The sequence below is a fragment of the Plectropomus leopardus genome, chromosome 15, assembly GCF_026936395.1.
Source record: "Plectropomus leopardus strain MGB_pleo_1.0 chromosome 15, ASM2693639v1, whole genome shotgun sequence".
Taxonomy (NCBI): domain Eukaryota; kingdom Metazoa; phylum Chordata; class Actinopteri; order Perciformes; family Serranidae; genus Plectropomus; species Plectropomus leopardus.
Window position 1 is genome coordinate 15,304,979 of NC_142190.1, and position 14,519 is coordinate 15,319,497.

The following is a 14,519-nucleotide window of genomic DNA, read 5'->3' on the forward strand; positions in this document are numbered from 1 at the left end:
TGACGCATGTCCTCTCTTTCAAGGAGAGGAATTTCACTCTGAGCTTTAGTGTGTTGTCTGTGTAGGCTAACTGAATTTCCAGCAATGCAGAAAATGTTGGCTGTAAGACAGCTATCGGGGCAGAGAGGAGCCCATGTAGATTTCTCACTTGGTGTCTCTGATTCTCAGCTCCTCTACTTGTCTTGAACAACCAAAACTAATGCAGCAGGTTTACCTAGCATATAATATTTTGACGAAACATTTGATGGTCAAGATAAAAAAAATATATAAAAAAGGAAAATGGGAGAAAAATGATGCACAACAAAACTTTGATTTCCACTCGTATCAATGAAAAAATGGCATCATGGGTTTGAATCAGTCAGTGAGTGTGAATGTGACAGAGCTCAAAATATGCAGGTGAAAGATCCATGTGAAGCAAAACATCAGCATGTGTCATCACATTCATCACTCTAAATGGTCTCTAATTTTTACATTCTTTACTGTGTTCAACAACTTTGACTACTTAAGGGGAAATTGAAGCTGAATTTGCGTACATTAGAGTACAAGTGTTTAAGTGTGGGAGTGCCCTTTTTGTGCTGCAGCTGCCGAGGAGCTCCCTGGGTCTTTGTGCTGAATACTACTTCATGCATCCTTAAATAAATTTACTATCCCTATGTGGACAAACCACTTAACGCTCAGCCGCTCAGCTTGATATATGGATGGATGGTTTTGACTACAGGCTGCGGGGAAAGGCAGGGCTGTTGCATGCTAGAGTGCAAACTATAAAACACAAACACAGTACAGAGAGAGGGAGAGGAGAAAAAGTGCTTCTGTGTCTGTATTTGGAGTTCCTGCATGTGTGAATCTTTGCTTATCTGACGGATCCGATTACTAGGAGAGTGATTCTCATTTCCACTGCATCTGCAAGTCATGCTCCAAACCATTACAGGAGAGGGACTGTGTTGTTTGCGGCCCTAAAAGGAGAGAGCTGAAGCACCATTTGGCAGCTGTCACTTGTAACTGAGGCTGAAACCACACAGTGTTCCTCATCTGAGAGGACAGGATTCAGAGGTCGCCAGATTCGCGCTGCACTTTCCAGCCCAAAGTAACCATCTAATAGAAATGTGGGAAGCAACTGACATTTCAGTTTTTCCTTGCTTTCACGCATCCCCCACCCCTTTCTCTCTGTCATTAACTGTTTAGATGGATGATTTCCGCTGACAAAAACATACTGCTCCTGTCCTACGCTAAAGGCCAAATCATCCATCCTCACATACTCAGCCTTAAAATGATGCTGAGGAGCTGAAGCTTATTTTCCACCTCATGAACTGGTAAAATGCACAATATCGACCTGTGAAGTCTGTCTGAAAAGGTCACTGTCTGACTCACTGTATGCACAAGCCTCATTGACTTTGACGGCGCTCTATAGGAGCACAGTCGATCATTTAAACAGTCGTAAACCTGTCATCTGTCCGTATGACTCGACTGTGCCAAGCTGAGCAGACCCACCAGAAATAGAAACAATATGTGTTCCTGGACGAGAGGCAGTAAATGACCTTAGTCAGTAAAAAATAACTCAAGTTTTTCAAGTCAGTTCACTTAATGAGCCCAAAAGCAAAAACCATGAGCGGCCCTGCTGAGGGTCGCAGTGGTGACGACTGATTAGCAGGAGACTAATGTTTGCAACATTTCCTAATATCCAATTATTTTGAACGTCACAATTCCCATCAGTCATCCTCTGTGGAAAATGGGCTGAATATGGTGTGTGTCAGATATTCTGATGAAATAAGTGCTCATAAATTATAAATATGCAAGCAATTACAGGATACATACAGTAAACTACATTCTGATGACATAGTAAACTAAATAAATCATGCAAGGTAGCTATATCCCACACAATGGGTAAGACTTTCGTGTGTTTGTGTGTGTGTTAATACCTTAACAACAAACAAGGTTGTTGCTTAATTCCAAAACATGTGATAATTACGAACACTGCATAGTCTAATCTACCAAAATGTAAACACACTGTAGGATGTGAAGGAATACCTAATCCGCAAAATGATCATTTGTTAATCGATTCGTCATGTCGTGTTACCTTGAACTTGTAAAGAATTTTTTTCTCATATGCATCCACGGAAAACAACAGACATATTGATTTAATGATTGATTGGGGTCCACGTTTAACAAAAGCAAAATATATCAAAACTTCCATTTACAAACTTTCACCCAACTCGTGCAGTACAATCCAAGACTCATTTATCAAGTTGTTAATCAGTGCTTCCCAAACATGTGCATTTCCACTATAAATCCTCACTGTTTAAAATGAAAAGAGACTGAACTGTGATACTTATCTAAAGCCAAATAGTAAAGTTTTATAGAGAAAATGCGTGTGTTTGGAAAGTCCTGAGTATACAACTGAATATATGAAACTTGGATTACACTGCAGAAGTTGTGTAAGAGTTTGTAAACGGAAGTTTTGATAAAGTTTTGCTGTTGTTTAACGTGGTCCCCTACCAAGCAATAAATCAATTTGTTTGTCATCCTCCACGGAGGTTTGTGAGAAAAGCGTTCTTTGTGAATTTAAGGTCACATCGCATGATTAACTTATTTACTAATGGTCATTTTTTTGGGTGAAGTCATCAGATGACCAATACTGTCTGGTAAGGACAGTGTTGTGTTTTCATACCTGCTGATGTTGAGTGTGAGCTGCTGAGTGCAGGTTTTGATCCTGTTCTGAGCCTCCATGTGTGTCATGAGCTCTGTGCTGTCACCATTGATAGCCAGGATGGTGTCACCTGGACACAGGTCACCTTGGGCCGCCTTGCTGCCTGGTGTTACCTAAAGAAAACAATCACACACACACACAGACAAGAAGAGAAAAGAAGGGGCTGTTAAAAGTGGTGTCAAACTGTCAGAGAGGAAGAAAGACAAAAAGAAAGAAGGGGAAAAAGTATTAGCGTGGGAGTGTCAGCACGGGGGCCAAATTCAACAAAAGCAGCTCTCCTTTGATTTATGTAATATTGCCTTAGGCAGCACTCTAGGTTTACATTTTCAAAAGCCAGCAACAACGACACTGGGAAGTGAGAGGCCACGCAGAGTTTTGGAGGTGGTGAAATATTCGGAAAGAACTGGAACATTTTTACACGCTTGGCCTTTTGAAATTCAGTAAAAAACTAACAACGTGCAATTTTATGATCACTCAGCAATTTCATCAGACTGACCTCAGTGGATAATTTAAAAGGAAGGAGTGAGGTACTTTGAAAAGAGTCAGTATCTTAACAATGATTCCTGTGCAGGGTTTGATTAACCCTTAAATACCCTTTGTTTTACATTTGACACACAGCCTTCCCTGACCTCCATGTCATCCAAATTAACAATACTGTCCTGAAAAACTTGTTTGAAATTCTGACCTCCCTGCACAAAATGATCTGTTGTGAATTCTAGGATAATCATGAAACTCATGAAACTTTACAATCACAAACAGGAGACTTTGGGTGGTTTCCTGAAAATGTCTTCTGGGGGAAATATTAAGTCCATCTTTGCCTGAATGAGGACAGAAATGTGTTTTTCCTTTTTTTGCAGACTGCAGTGCACTTAAAAGTTGGTAAAAGGTTCATGTTTGTGAAAGAAAGACAAAAACAGTTGAAGTGTTGCAATTACAATGAAAAATGTGTTTGTTTCTGAAAAAAAAAAGACTTTTTGTGATCAATTAATTACCATAAAAACCTGATGTATCAAATATGATACAAACTGATTTCTATATGTGCAGTTATTTTTCAAAATATTCAAAAAGGTCCATAAAATCATTGATTTTTTTTTTTAATGTGAATCTTCTGGTTATCATTTCATGAATCAGGATTTACAGGGTTAATTTGCAAACATCTGCTCAGTATGTTTCTAAAGCTTTTTCTGATTTGTCAAAAGTTTTAATCTTGTAAAACACATCACTTTGATTTTAAAGATTATCTTTCAGCCGCTGGACAGTGAGCAGGTTCCTCTCTGGGATCCTTCACTCCAGAAACACACCAGTCTGAAGACATTTGGGCCCCAAAAAGAGGCAGAGGGGATGAGGAAGGGAAGAGGAATGGGGGAGGTGGGTGTCCCATTGGGTATGTTTCACCTTCACAGACACACTTAGTAGCATATGATAACAATTTTCCATTATTACACACACACACACACACACAGACACACACACACACACAAATGTCCCTGCTATTTCCAGGCCCGCCTCTGACTGGTCATATGGTTTAGGCTGACATAAATAAGAAGAAACTACCCATCAAATTCTCCATCATCCAACCAAGACATCCACAGTAAAACAGTCACTGTCATATGGCAGCAAGCTGCAGAGGAAAAATACTCTTTACTAGCTATGAAAACAAAAATGTAATGAAATGCGAACAATTGTCATTCTGTCTCCGGTCGTCTCTGTGTGCTCCATGTGCTGTCAGGCTACGACATGTATGAGTTTAGTTTGACTGTATTTTTCCAACCATTAAATGTGAGGAGACTTTCAGCAGCTGGTTGCAATCGCTGTAGTCACAATGTTTTAAAGCAATAATCGCAGACATTTTCATATTGCCTAAGTAAGAGTTGGATTTGCTTCTCTCACATTGAAAATCACAATAGTGATTTAATATTCATTAACTGTTCTAAACACATTGCCTTGAGTAAGACTTATCTGGCAGCAGCTGTTGGCAGCTGGGGACAGACTGAAAGTCAGAACGAGGAAAGAAAAAAGAACCTTCAACTAGGGCTGACTATTCTCTCGATAAATCATTTCATCAAAAAATGTTGGAAAATGTCTGTGACAATTTCCCAGAGCCTAAAAAACATCTTCAGATTGCTTGTTTTGTCCAACAGCCAAAGAAATTTAATTTCCAGTTATATATAACAGATAAAAACAACATTTTCACACTCCCAACTGCCATAAGTCAATGCAGTCACTTTACAAAGTAAACATAGAACATGGGTTTACTTCATTTCTAAGTTTACTTCCTTATGTTTAGGCAACAAAAGTGCATGGCTGCGTTCAGAAAAAACATCCTTCTTTAGCTTAAAAAAAAGCACATTTACCCTGTACGGACTTTCTTGCTCTTATGGTAGATGCCCCGATCGTTAAAAAACACTGCTGCCCATTATATCTCAAAGTGCCACTCAAGGGTGTCTTGGTGCATCAGAAGCTGACTCCTAGGGCCACTGACCAAGCGTCGCTATTTGACCAGTTGGGAGTGACGTCTAGTTCAGAAATTATTTGCTTTAAATTACTATCTTTTAATATATATATATATATATATATATATATATATATACACACACACATATATAATATTTTATTTATATATATGTGTGTATGTGTGTGTGTGCATGTCAGATGTTTTCCACAAATCTGAACTAGGTGGGTGTTCAGATTCCAGCTCATTGTAACATGCCGGAGAGCTAAAAGGCTAAAATGACTACCTGTATCTGTAAATTCACAAGAAACAGAAGATTTAGGATGATTTACCTGCTAATGAACTCCTTACATGCCAAAAGTCAGTGATTAATCTTTTTAAAGTGGATACCTCTCTTCGAGTGCTCCCTGCCTGACCCCACAACATCTTGTAAAGCCTATTACCTTGACAGCTGCACATTAAGATGTATTGTTCTTGGAACGGTGGTACCTTGTGTTAAAATAACACTTAATTCACTAACAGATATTAGTAATCTAATCCAAGAAACATTAAGATAAGACTGTGTGGAATAATGACCTGAATGCAGAAAGAGAGAGACAGGATCTGCTTGTGTAAGAGAAGCAGCCTCTCTAACTGGGAAGAGCTTTTTAAGAGCAAAGGCACACAAGTTCACGCTCCATGAAGCACTAATAGCTGAGTCCTGTGGTTCAGATGTGGAATTCCTTATTTACAGCCTCTGACCGCCCAAATATCCCTGACTCAGTTCCGGTAAACTGAGAGGTCAGGGGGCATTGTGGGAAATGTGTGTTAATGTGTGTGAGTCACAGGGAAAGTGAACTCACCTAAACTCACTTTATTCACACACTACATTGGCGGAAATCTGACATAAACTACACAAATGAGCAGGTATAATCTAAGAAAACTTACAGAGTGATTCTTTCAAAGAGAAAAAAGCATGAATTAGGTTTTATGGCGGGCTGGAGGTGATTCTAATCTGTCACTGCATTTGTTGACGGTCACTAACTACAGGTTACAGTTTACCCACATTATTCAGCACAATCTCCCTCACAAGAGTGCATTTAAAATGTTTGTGTGTGTGTGTGTGTGTGTGTGTTTGTGTGTGTGTCTTGGGTTTGTGCCTGAGCTGCGTCATAGTGGACCAAAGTTCCTGCACCCCCCAAACACACACACACACACACACACACACACACACACACACACACACACACACACACACAGAGTGAGTTATATCACCTCAGGGTCAGGCCATGAATAGCAGTGCATGAATCACAAACACACACACACACACACACACACACACACACACACACACACAGTGGTATGCCAAGTGCCACAATGGCATGACTGAGGTCGTTACGAGGGGACAAACATTCCCATCTGCGTGGAAATGTAAGGAGGGTGTAGAGTTACGTGGTTCAGACATAACTATAATCTGCTATATTTGCATAGCGGATGCAGTGTGATGTAATGATATAAATCTTCGGAGCTTTAAAGATGAATGTAATTTTCTAATTAGCTTTATACTCTATAGCCCGGGGAAGTGGCTTTGAAGATCATACCAACTCTTTTTCATTCTTTATTTTTGTCTTACATGAAACCACTTTTGACAAAACCTGAGTGATCCCCTTCTACTGGCTTCATGTTGTTAGCCTAAGTAAGAATACAATTCAAAAGGGAGGGAGTCTAAAAAGTCTAAAAAAAAACCAAACGAGGTGTGTGTTAAATAGCAGACACAGTTATCTTCGCCATGGCAGAGGATGGAACCAAAGCTGTTGTAAATGATGAAAAGTGGTTTCTAGAGCACTCTGGGAGAGGAGAGAAAAGACAATAAATTTCACAAAATGATCAAGCTTTTCTTGAAATAGCAACTACAGATCATATGGGATTAATTCAATCCAATTTTCACCCAATAAACCTACGTTCAGCTGCAGCAGATATTCGTGGAATATATTTAAAAACATCCACAAAAGGGGATGTCTTTGTCTCCGGGGAAAAAAATAATTATATAAATGAATCTTGCCAGTAACAAAAAAAAAATGACTCACTCAATGTACTCAATTTTGATAAGGCCATGTATAATGTGACCATGATGGATTAGATAGTGATGGTGCAGAAAGCACCTTCACTCGTTATTGGGTAATCTAAACAGTCACATTGTTTCCATGAGAGAACGCTCCACAAACTGCGACCTTGTTAATTGCTAACAGATAGAGTGGTTAGCAAATGACAGCCTCATGTCACACAGAGTCATCATGTGGCACGCTGAGGCCTGATGAATGTGAGCTGGGCTGTGGTTTCACTGTGGCCACTTGTGTTTTTCTGTGTGTTTGAGCGTGAAACAAAAAAAGAAAAGACAGGAATGAATGTTTGTGTAAGTGTCTTCATGTGGACTGTATCTGATAAAGTTGCAGACACTTTTACTCGAGTATGACGTCAGCCTCGGGGCAAAGTATTCTGTCATGTCATCAGCGCTTGTGTCAGAGATTTAAGACATGTAATTAGAAGTGCCTGTCTTTGTTGCTGAAAATGAGGCTTCGTTTCTGTAACAGCTGTAAGTAAAGCACATATTTGATCCACGATGACCCTCAGATACTTCTGTAAGGACACTTTTAATTAAATTAACATGGTAACGTTATTATTAGATTGGTTGTAACTAGTTGTAAAACAAGTCAGCATTCATTTATTTCAAGCCAATTTCATGCTTTTTCTTCTGAATGTAGACACACAAACACACAGCATACTCTATAAGCATATTGCGTATCTTTCAATAGGGGCCAGAAAGCAAGTTGCTTCTTCAAACCATCAAATCAACACCTACTGGTTGGTTATTTATAAGCTTTCTAAGACTCTATCACATGCAAAGGTTTCATCATAAATCTTACAGAGACGTTTTCTGCAGGGTGGGATGACTGAGTCGCATGTCTCAGCAGCACAGAGAGTAATTCCTGGCAACGTGTCAAAAGCCTTTGTTTGCTTGTTGAACCTGTTGATAACCATAACCATGGATATGACCTTGGAAAGCCATTACATAGCCCGGAGTGTGAGGCTCTGACTGGTGTGTGATTATCACACTGAAACAAAGAGACTAAACTTGCCAAGACCAATAAGCAACACTGCAGCTGATGATCAAATATGTGGGGTTTGAGGAGAACACGAGAAAATGGGAGTCATAGTGTGTTATGTGTATGACTAGAATGAGTGTGATATTACTCATCATTCTCAGTCATTAAAAAAGTAGCAATTACTTGATTTGTAATCAGATTAGTCATTTCACTTTCTCTTGCAAGTAGGATAATCTTTCCCTGAGGAGTTTCCGCTCTTTCTAACTATGTAATACTTCAGTATGTAGAACATGATCATCACACAGTCCATGTTATAATACATGGCAGATGTTGCAGCAAATACATTGAAACAAACACTTGTTTGTGGCAGTACAAGTCAACTAAAATGACATGAATGCTATCAATAAAAAAAGGCACAATCTCAAAGAAATACATGATGGACATTACTTAACAATGCAATACATGGTGACTGGTATAAAATGTGTGAAAACTGTTTGCAGGCAACCTGAAATCAATGCCAGTCCAACGTCTATTACAAACAGTTGCAGTTTGGTTAGGACTAGGGGGAAAATCCACTTAGGTTTAGAGAACAAAAAAAACTTGGCTCAGAAAATAATCATGGTTTTGGTTAGAAAAGCTACATACAAAATGTGATATAAACGTACATATTGTGTGTAGTCACGTAATGTCCGTAACTACGTTCACTCTTGGTTTCACAGGGGACCATAGACTGTATAAAACACAGGACACAAACAACCCTCTCCTCGTTGAGAGTCCACATCTGTTTGACCTATCCATGATCTTCCCACCTGCAATATGCAGACGTTCTCGCTCTTTATACTTAAATTGTGTTTGTCACAACAAAAGGTCCTTTGTACTTTCCATTGTAATTGTTTTTGTGTTGCCAGCAGTTAATTTCAGCACATTTCATGCCCAGAGTTTGTGTCCATTTCACTTGTTTCAACAAGTACTGTCATGTCATACAGCATAATCAGAATTGAAGGCTTTTACGAAAACTATGAACCTGTTTTTCATGTTATCACATGTTCAAGCAAGTAATTATAATATTCCTTAGTGATGTATTTTCTGACTTCCTGGTTAAAATAACAGAAATCTGCTCATCTTCACAGCACTGCTCACACATTTCCTTGCTATCAATCACAGAGACTTGCATACATCAGATAACCATATGAGCAGGAAAAGCTCAGCAACAACCCAAGGACTCGCATTGTTCTCCTGCCCATAATGTTTCAGGAACTCCACAGCCTCACTGACAACAGGAAATTCTTTGAGAGTACCATCTGTTATCTTTTGCTCAGTTTGTTGTGGAGATGCAGCTCGTAGCATCTATAATTCTAGCCTGGAGAAAAGAGCGGCCTGAAGCTGACTATTATAACCAGCAGTGTCAGAGAAACAACCCATGCGGCTTCAGGTCACATGTCCCGTCTCTGGTATGTGGCGGACAGACGTACACTGAGAGATTAAAAGGTACAAAGGACACGACGTTCATTGGATGTATAACTGCTGATGTAATCTTAGTAATATTTGTTCTTAATTCATGCACTGTGATTCCAATGCCCTTGTAAAATGAGCTTAAGAAACATGAAACCATTTGACTTCATATAACCAAAGGTTTTTCTCTTTACTGTCAAATTCTAGAGGTTCCATAACCAGGAGAACATGTTAAGTGCAGGCTTATGGGTACTGTATGACAGATGACAAGTATTTAACTGATTCTCAGTTAATCTTACTTTCTCTTTTTTGTTTTCTTCTTTATTTCTAAAAGGATAGGTTCGCATTTTTCTACGAGCTTATATTAGCTTGTCTTAAAAGATACCCACATGCCCATGGGTACACTGAAAGAATTTTCCACAATTGTTCTTCCTGTTCCTACTAGCTGTGAAGAGATCCCCTCATCTCAGCCAAACGTCACCTGCTATAAAATCACTTAAGGAAGGAATCCATTTGCAGCCACTGTTGACACTATGGGATGATTAAAATGATAAAATAATCCTTTAAATGGAGATAGAGTCCACTTTATACTTCCCTGATAATGTACCAGCCTATATAAGACTTATATGGTCTTTGACTTTGGTCCCATACAGATTGGAACAAAAGAAAAAAACAGAGGAAGCAGTGAGATAATGTAGGTTGATCATTTACTGTATACAGATGGTTACTACAAATATAAGCCTATAGGTTCTGCTGCACTGATTATGTTTTTGTGGTACAGAGCTGAAACACTTCTGTCTCGATAAGTGATGAATTTGTTCAAGTTATTATTGAAGCAAAATACCAAACATACCCTGACTTCAACTGCTATTTATTCTTTGTCGTTTGTGATAAGTAACTTATTTAGGACTGTTTGTCTGGAAAATGAAGCAATTCAAATACAAATTGAACTTTGAGGAAAATATAAACTGAATTTCTTACATTACAGACCATGGGATTAATTGATAATGACAAGAATTCATACTAGACTGACATTTCCAATCAAAGATTTTCAGTTTTGGATTCGCCAAAAATGCTTTAGTGTGCATTTAGAAGTACAATAAAGACATCACATGTGTTCCCATTTTTAAGAATCTGACTAGTTCTAAAACAATTAGTTTATTAATGGATTATTTGATCAATATTCTTTATTATTATGATTTAAGTTAGACAATAAAAGTTGTCTAAAAGCTGCACAGACAATTTCCCATCATGCAGGAACAGACAAGACAGACCACACAGCAACGTACCTAGTAAAAAGGTGTCAGAAAGGAAGCTGAACAGTGATTCTGTGCACTGCCGGACCATAATTTAACCAACACTCAGTTGTAAATTTCCATCCAGGGGACGACAGTTTGCCAGTTGGCATTACTGACAAGTGTCCTGCATCACCTTCTGCCAGGACGCCGGTTTGACACACATTCACAAAGGGGCTTAAACCACAGCTGCCGTATTCAACGTATCCTCTCTAAATGCTTCTGCAGTTACATCAGTAATTTTATTATTTCTGTTTCTCTGACACTTGTTCTTTCTCATACACACAAAGCCATTTAACAAGCTACCACTGTGTACACACACATACACACGAACACACACACACACACACTAGCAGGGCAAATGTTTCCAGAGTCAAGCAGACACGTCATTAACTGGCTAGAGACTTAATGGGCTGGCAGGGGACTAATGGGCTTATCCTTGGACATTATCACCTTAAGGGAAAAAACAGCTGCTGCCATCAGAACTTGTTTTCTGGTATTTACAACTTTCGCTGTCTCCAAATGCAGGTGTTTTGTGGCATTCACTTTTATACCTACAGAATAACAGAGGGAAGAGGGGAGGAGATCTGTCAGTCATGCAGGGTAGGGGTATGATTGTCAGGATTGCATAAAATATTGCAAAACTCCAGCACAAAGATGAGGTCTAGCATTTCAGTTTTCTCTTAAACTATATCTTCTCTAGTTACAGAGCCAGCAGTGATTGTTTTAAAGTTTGTACGACACTGAAATGCCCCCCAAAGAGGCATTTTGGATACTGTATGACATAAACTATCCCTCTCACAAACACACTCGGCCTTTCCCTGTACATACCTCTTTCTGTGTCACCATTCAACACATTGTAATTGCCGTCTTGGGCATGCACTGTACTGCAAGAATGCAGAAAGCATGTGATGAATAGCAAGTTTAGGAGATACTCCAGTATATCAATAGCAATGAATCACAGTGTGCTTCAGACTCTGAATGCGACCAGCTCCCTTGAGGTGAGGCGAGAAGATTCCTTTCCCACCATTTCTGTTTTCTCAGTCACTTCTTCCTGAGTTTAAATCATGTAAACCAGAATGTTAGACAGCAGAATACAGCGATTACTGTGTTCTACCAGTAACAGATTTTGTGCTGTCAGCTGATGTTTCAGAGCATGTGATGTCAATTGGACACTGAACTGCTCTGTAATGGCTGGTAGAAAGCAAAGTCTTCAGGAGGTAGCGTAATGCTGGCTCTTGCTGCCAAAACACTGTGTATTTATGCCTCTGACATTACATATTTTGATAAATATGCTTGCATCTCACCAGCTGCTTCCTTCTCTAATTTCCCAGCCAAGATGTGGGAATTAGCCAAAAGTCCCCTATTCACTCTTGCAAGCAGCTCTTTCGTGTCAGCATTGGTTTTTATTGCAGTCTTTGCTATGCAACTGTCTGTAAAGTGCAACCTGTAATTATTTTACTGATGCCATCATCACTGAGTTACGCAATGCTCACAATGCAATGTTCCCTGTGCATGCCACGGTTTTCACATTGGCAGTCGTGCAAGTGTGTAGAGACTGAAATGGCAGAATTCAGAAATTGTCAAATCACTGGTATTGAAACCTTAATTTGCCTGCTGTACAAATGATTTAAGTTAAGGAGTTAAGAAGGGAATATATGTATCACAAAATGCCCTGAAGCTGGTTAACATTTTAACTTTAAAGTCTGCACAAAACACAAGAGAAATGCAGCAGCCTGTGGTGTGGATCTTTGGGTTAGTCTTAGGCATGGTCTCTGCTGGAAACTCTACTCCATGCACAAGTGCTACGTCCCCAGAACTTTCTCTCAAGTTGCGAAATTCAGTTACTTTTCACTGTGATTTGGAGAAGCAAAGGTGCCAAACACGCAACTTTTTATTGTTGAAAGCACAAACCTATTACAGGTACAACGTACAAGACTTTCACACTTTAAATCAAAGTATGCCTCACCACTGCATCACAACTCTTTTTAGGGATCTAGTGATGCGTTTAAAAACAAAGAGCACTTCAGGTGACCCTCGAGGATTCTTCTGCTTCTCTCAAAGTCGTTAATCGCCCGCCGTAAATCTAAAAATTACACCTCTAGTTTGAAGTGCTAGGGCCCTGTAGTTAAAGGGTCGGTTTGGGGCTGGTGATACAGCTGAGCACAACACCTGGAACCCCTCAGCAGCGCCAATGAGCTCTGATGAAAAACAAATGTCAGCACCCCCCCCTTCGTCCTCCTGCAAGCCCTGCAGCAGGACCGCGCTGTGTTTACCCTGGCTGGGATGAACTATTGGCTACTGCCAGATCCACTGCCAGCACACTGACTCTTGACCCATTTCTGAGGGTCAGGAAAGTTCACGAATACTTTCACCACTACTTTTTCTACGAGCTACTTCTATCATCAGTAATTTTAACAATGATCAATCAAATAACACATACAGTGATAACATAATCGTGATCATAATGCCACTTTTTTTCTGGTGTTTTTTTGTCTCTTAGAAGTCATTTTGTGTCTCTTTGTGTTTGTTTTTGCCTCTAGTGTTATTATTTTATGTCTCTTTGTAGTTGTTTTATGTCTCTTTGTGTGAGGGGTTTTAGGTAATTTTGTGCCTTCTCTTTGTTTTGTGACCCTCGGCATTTGTTTTGTCCACTTTGTAGTTTTTTTGTATCTCCCGAAATCTAATTGGCCACCCCAGGTGCCATCCCATTATGACTGGCTACTGTCCAGCCAGTTTGAACTGCTTGACCAGTAAACTGAATTTTCAATTATAGGTGCAATTCAGTCTTAAACCTGAGAGGCAGTAATGTCCCAGGATAGTGTCACAAATAAACTGATACAACTGTTAAAACATATGTTCATGAAGGCTTATCTATTTTTTTTTTGGCACTTTATATTTGCTATTATACAATTTCTTTGAAATATATATGGATGCTTTATTTTTCAACTGTGTGGTATCACTCTGTTGTGTCGTGATTGGCAGGTATATTTTATCTTTTAAGCTAAACTATAAACAGGAATGTAAGACACCATGATGTTAGTAAATTTAAGTAGGTATGGGTAGTGGAGATAAAAATGTTAAATTAAAGCTATTAAAGCTATAGCAGCAGTGCCCCTACATCATGCCCCCCCCCTGCATAAGTCAGTGCCCCAAGTTGGGCCACCCAGTAAAAAAAAAAAAAAAAGTCTGGACATGCCACAGTAAGGGTGAAAGTTTAATTGCAATTGCAGCCAATTGCAATGACTCACTAAATTGTACTAGCAACTTTAGCTACCAGGAATTAGACGGCACCGCCTGTCAGCTTTTAGAGTACAGCTCCTGTTCATACACACAGCTCTGGTTTTAGGGATAACAGTGCTTGGCCACCTCTTTAATTAATGAATTAATTGATTCTGTGTTGCTCAAACTTTCCCGACATCCAGCGAACAGTCATCAGTATTCACGTCCATCACGGTTTCTAATAGAGATACTGCACTTTGCACACGGCTCCTGAATGGACACACACCGAAGCAGCAGACAGCTAAGTCTGT

At 39.5% G+C, this 14,519-nt stretch overlaps 1 protein-coding gene across 1 annotated transcript in view; it reads right to left on the reverse strand.

Moving 5' to 3' along the window:
* Positions 1–14,519, reverse strand: part of pdlim4 (PDZ and LIM domain 4) — a 54,809-nt gene that overhangs the window by 40,026 nt on the left and 264 nt on the right. Inside the window, exon 2 of the mRNA XM_042498849.2 lies at positions 2,666–2,817. Within this exon, the coding sequence (XP_042354783.2) occupies positions 2,666–2,817 (152 nt within the window). The remainder of the gene's footprint in view (positions 1–2,665; positions 2,818–14,519) is intronic.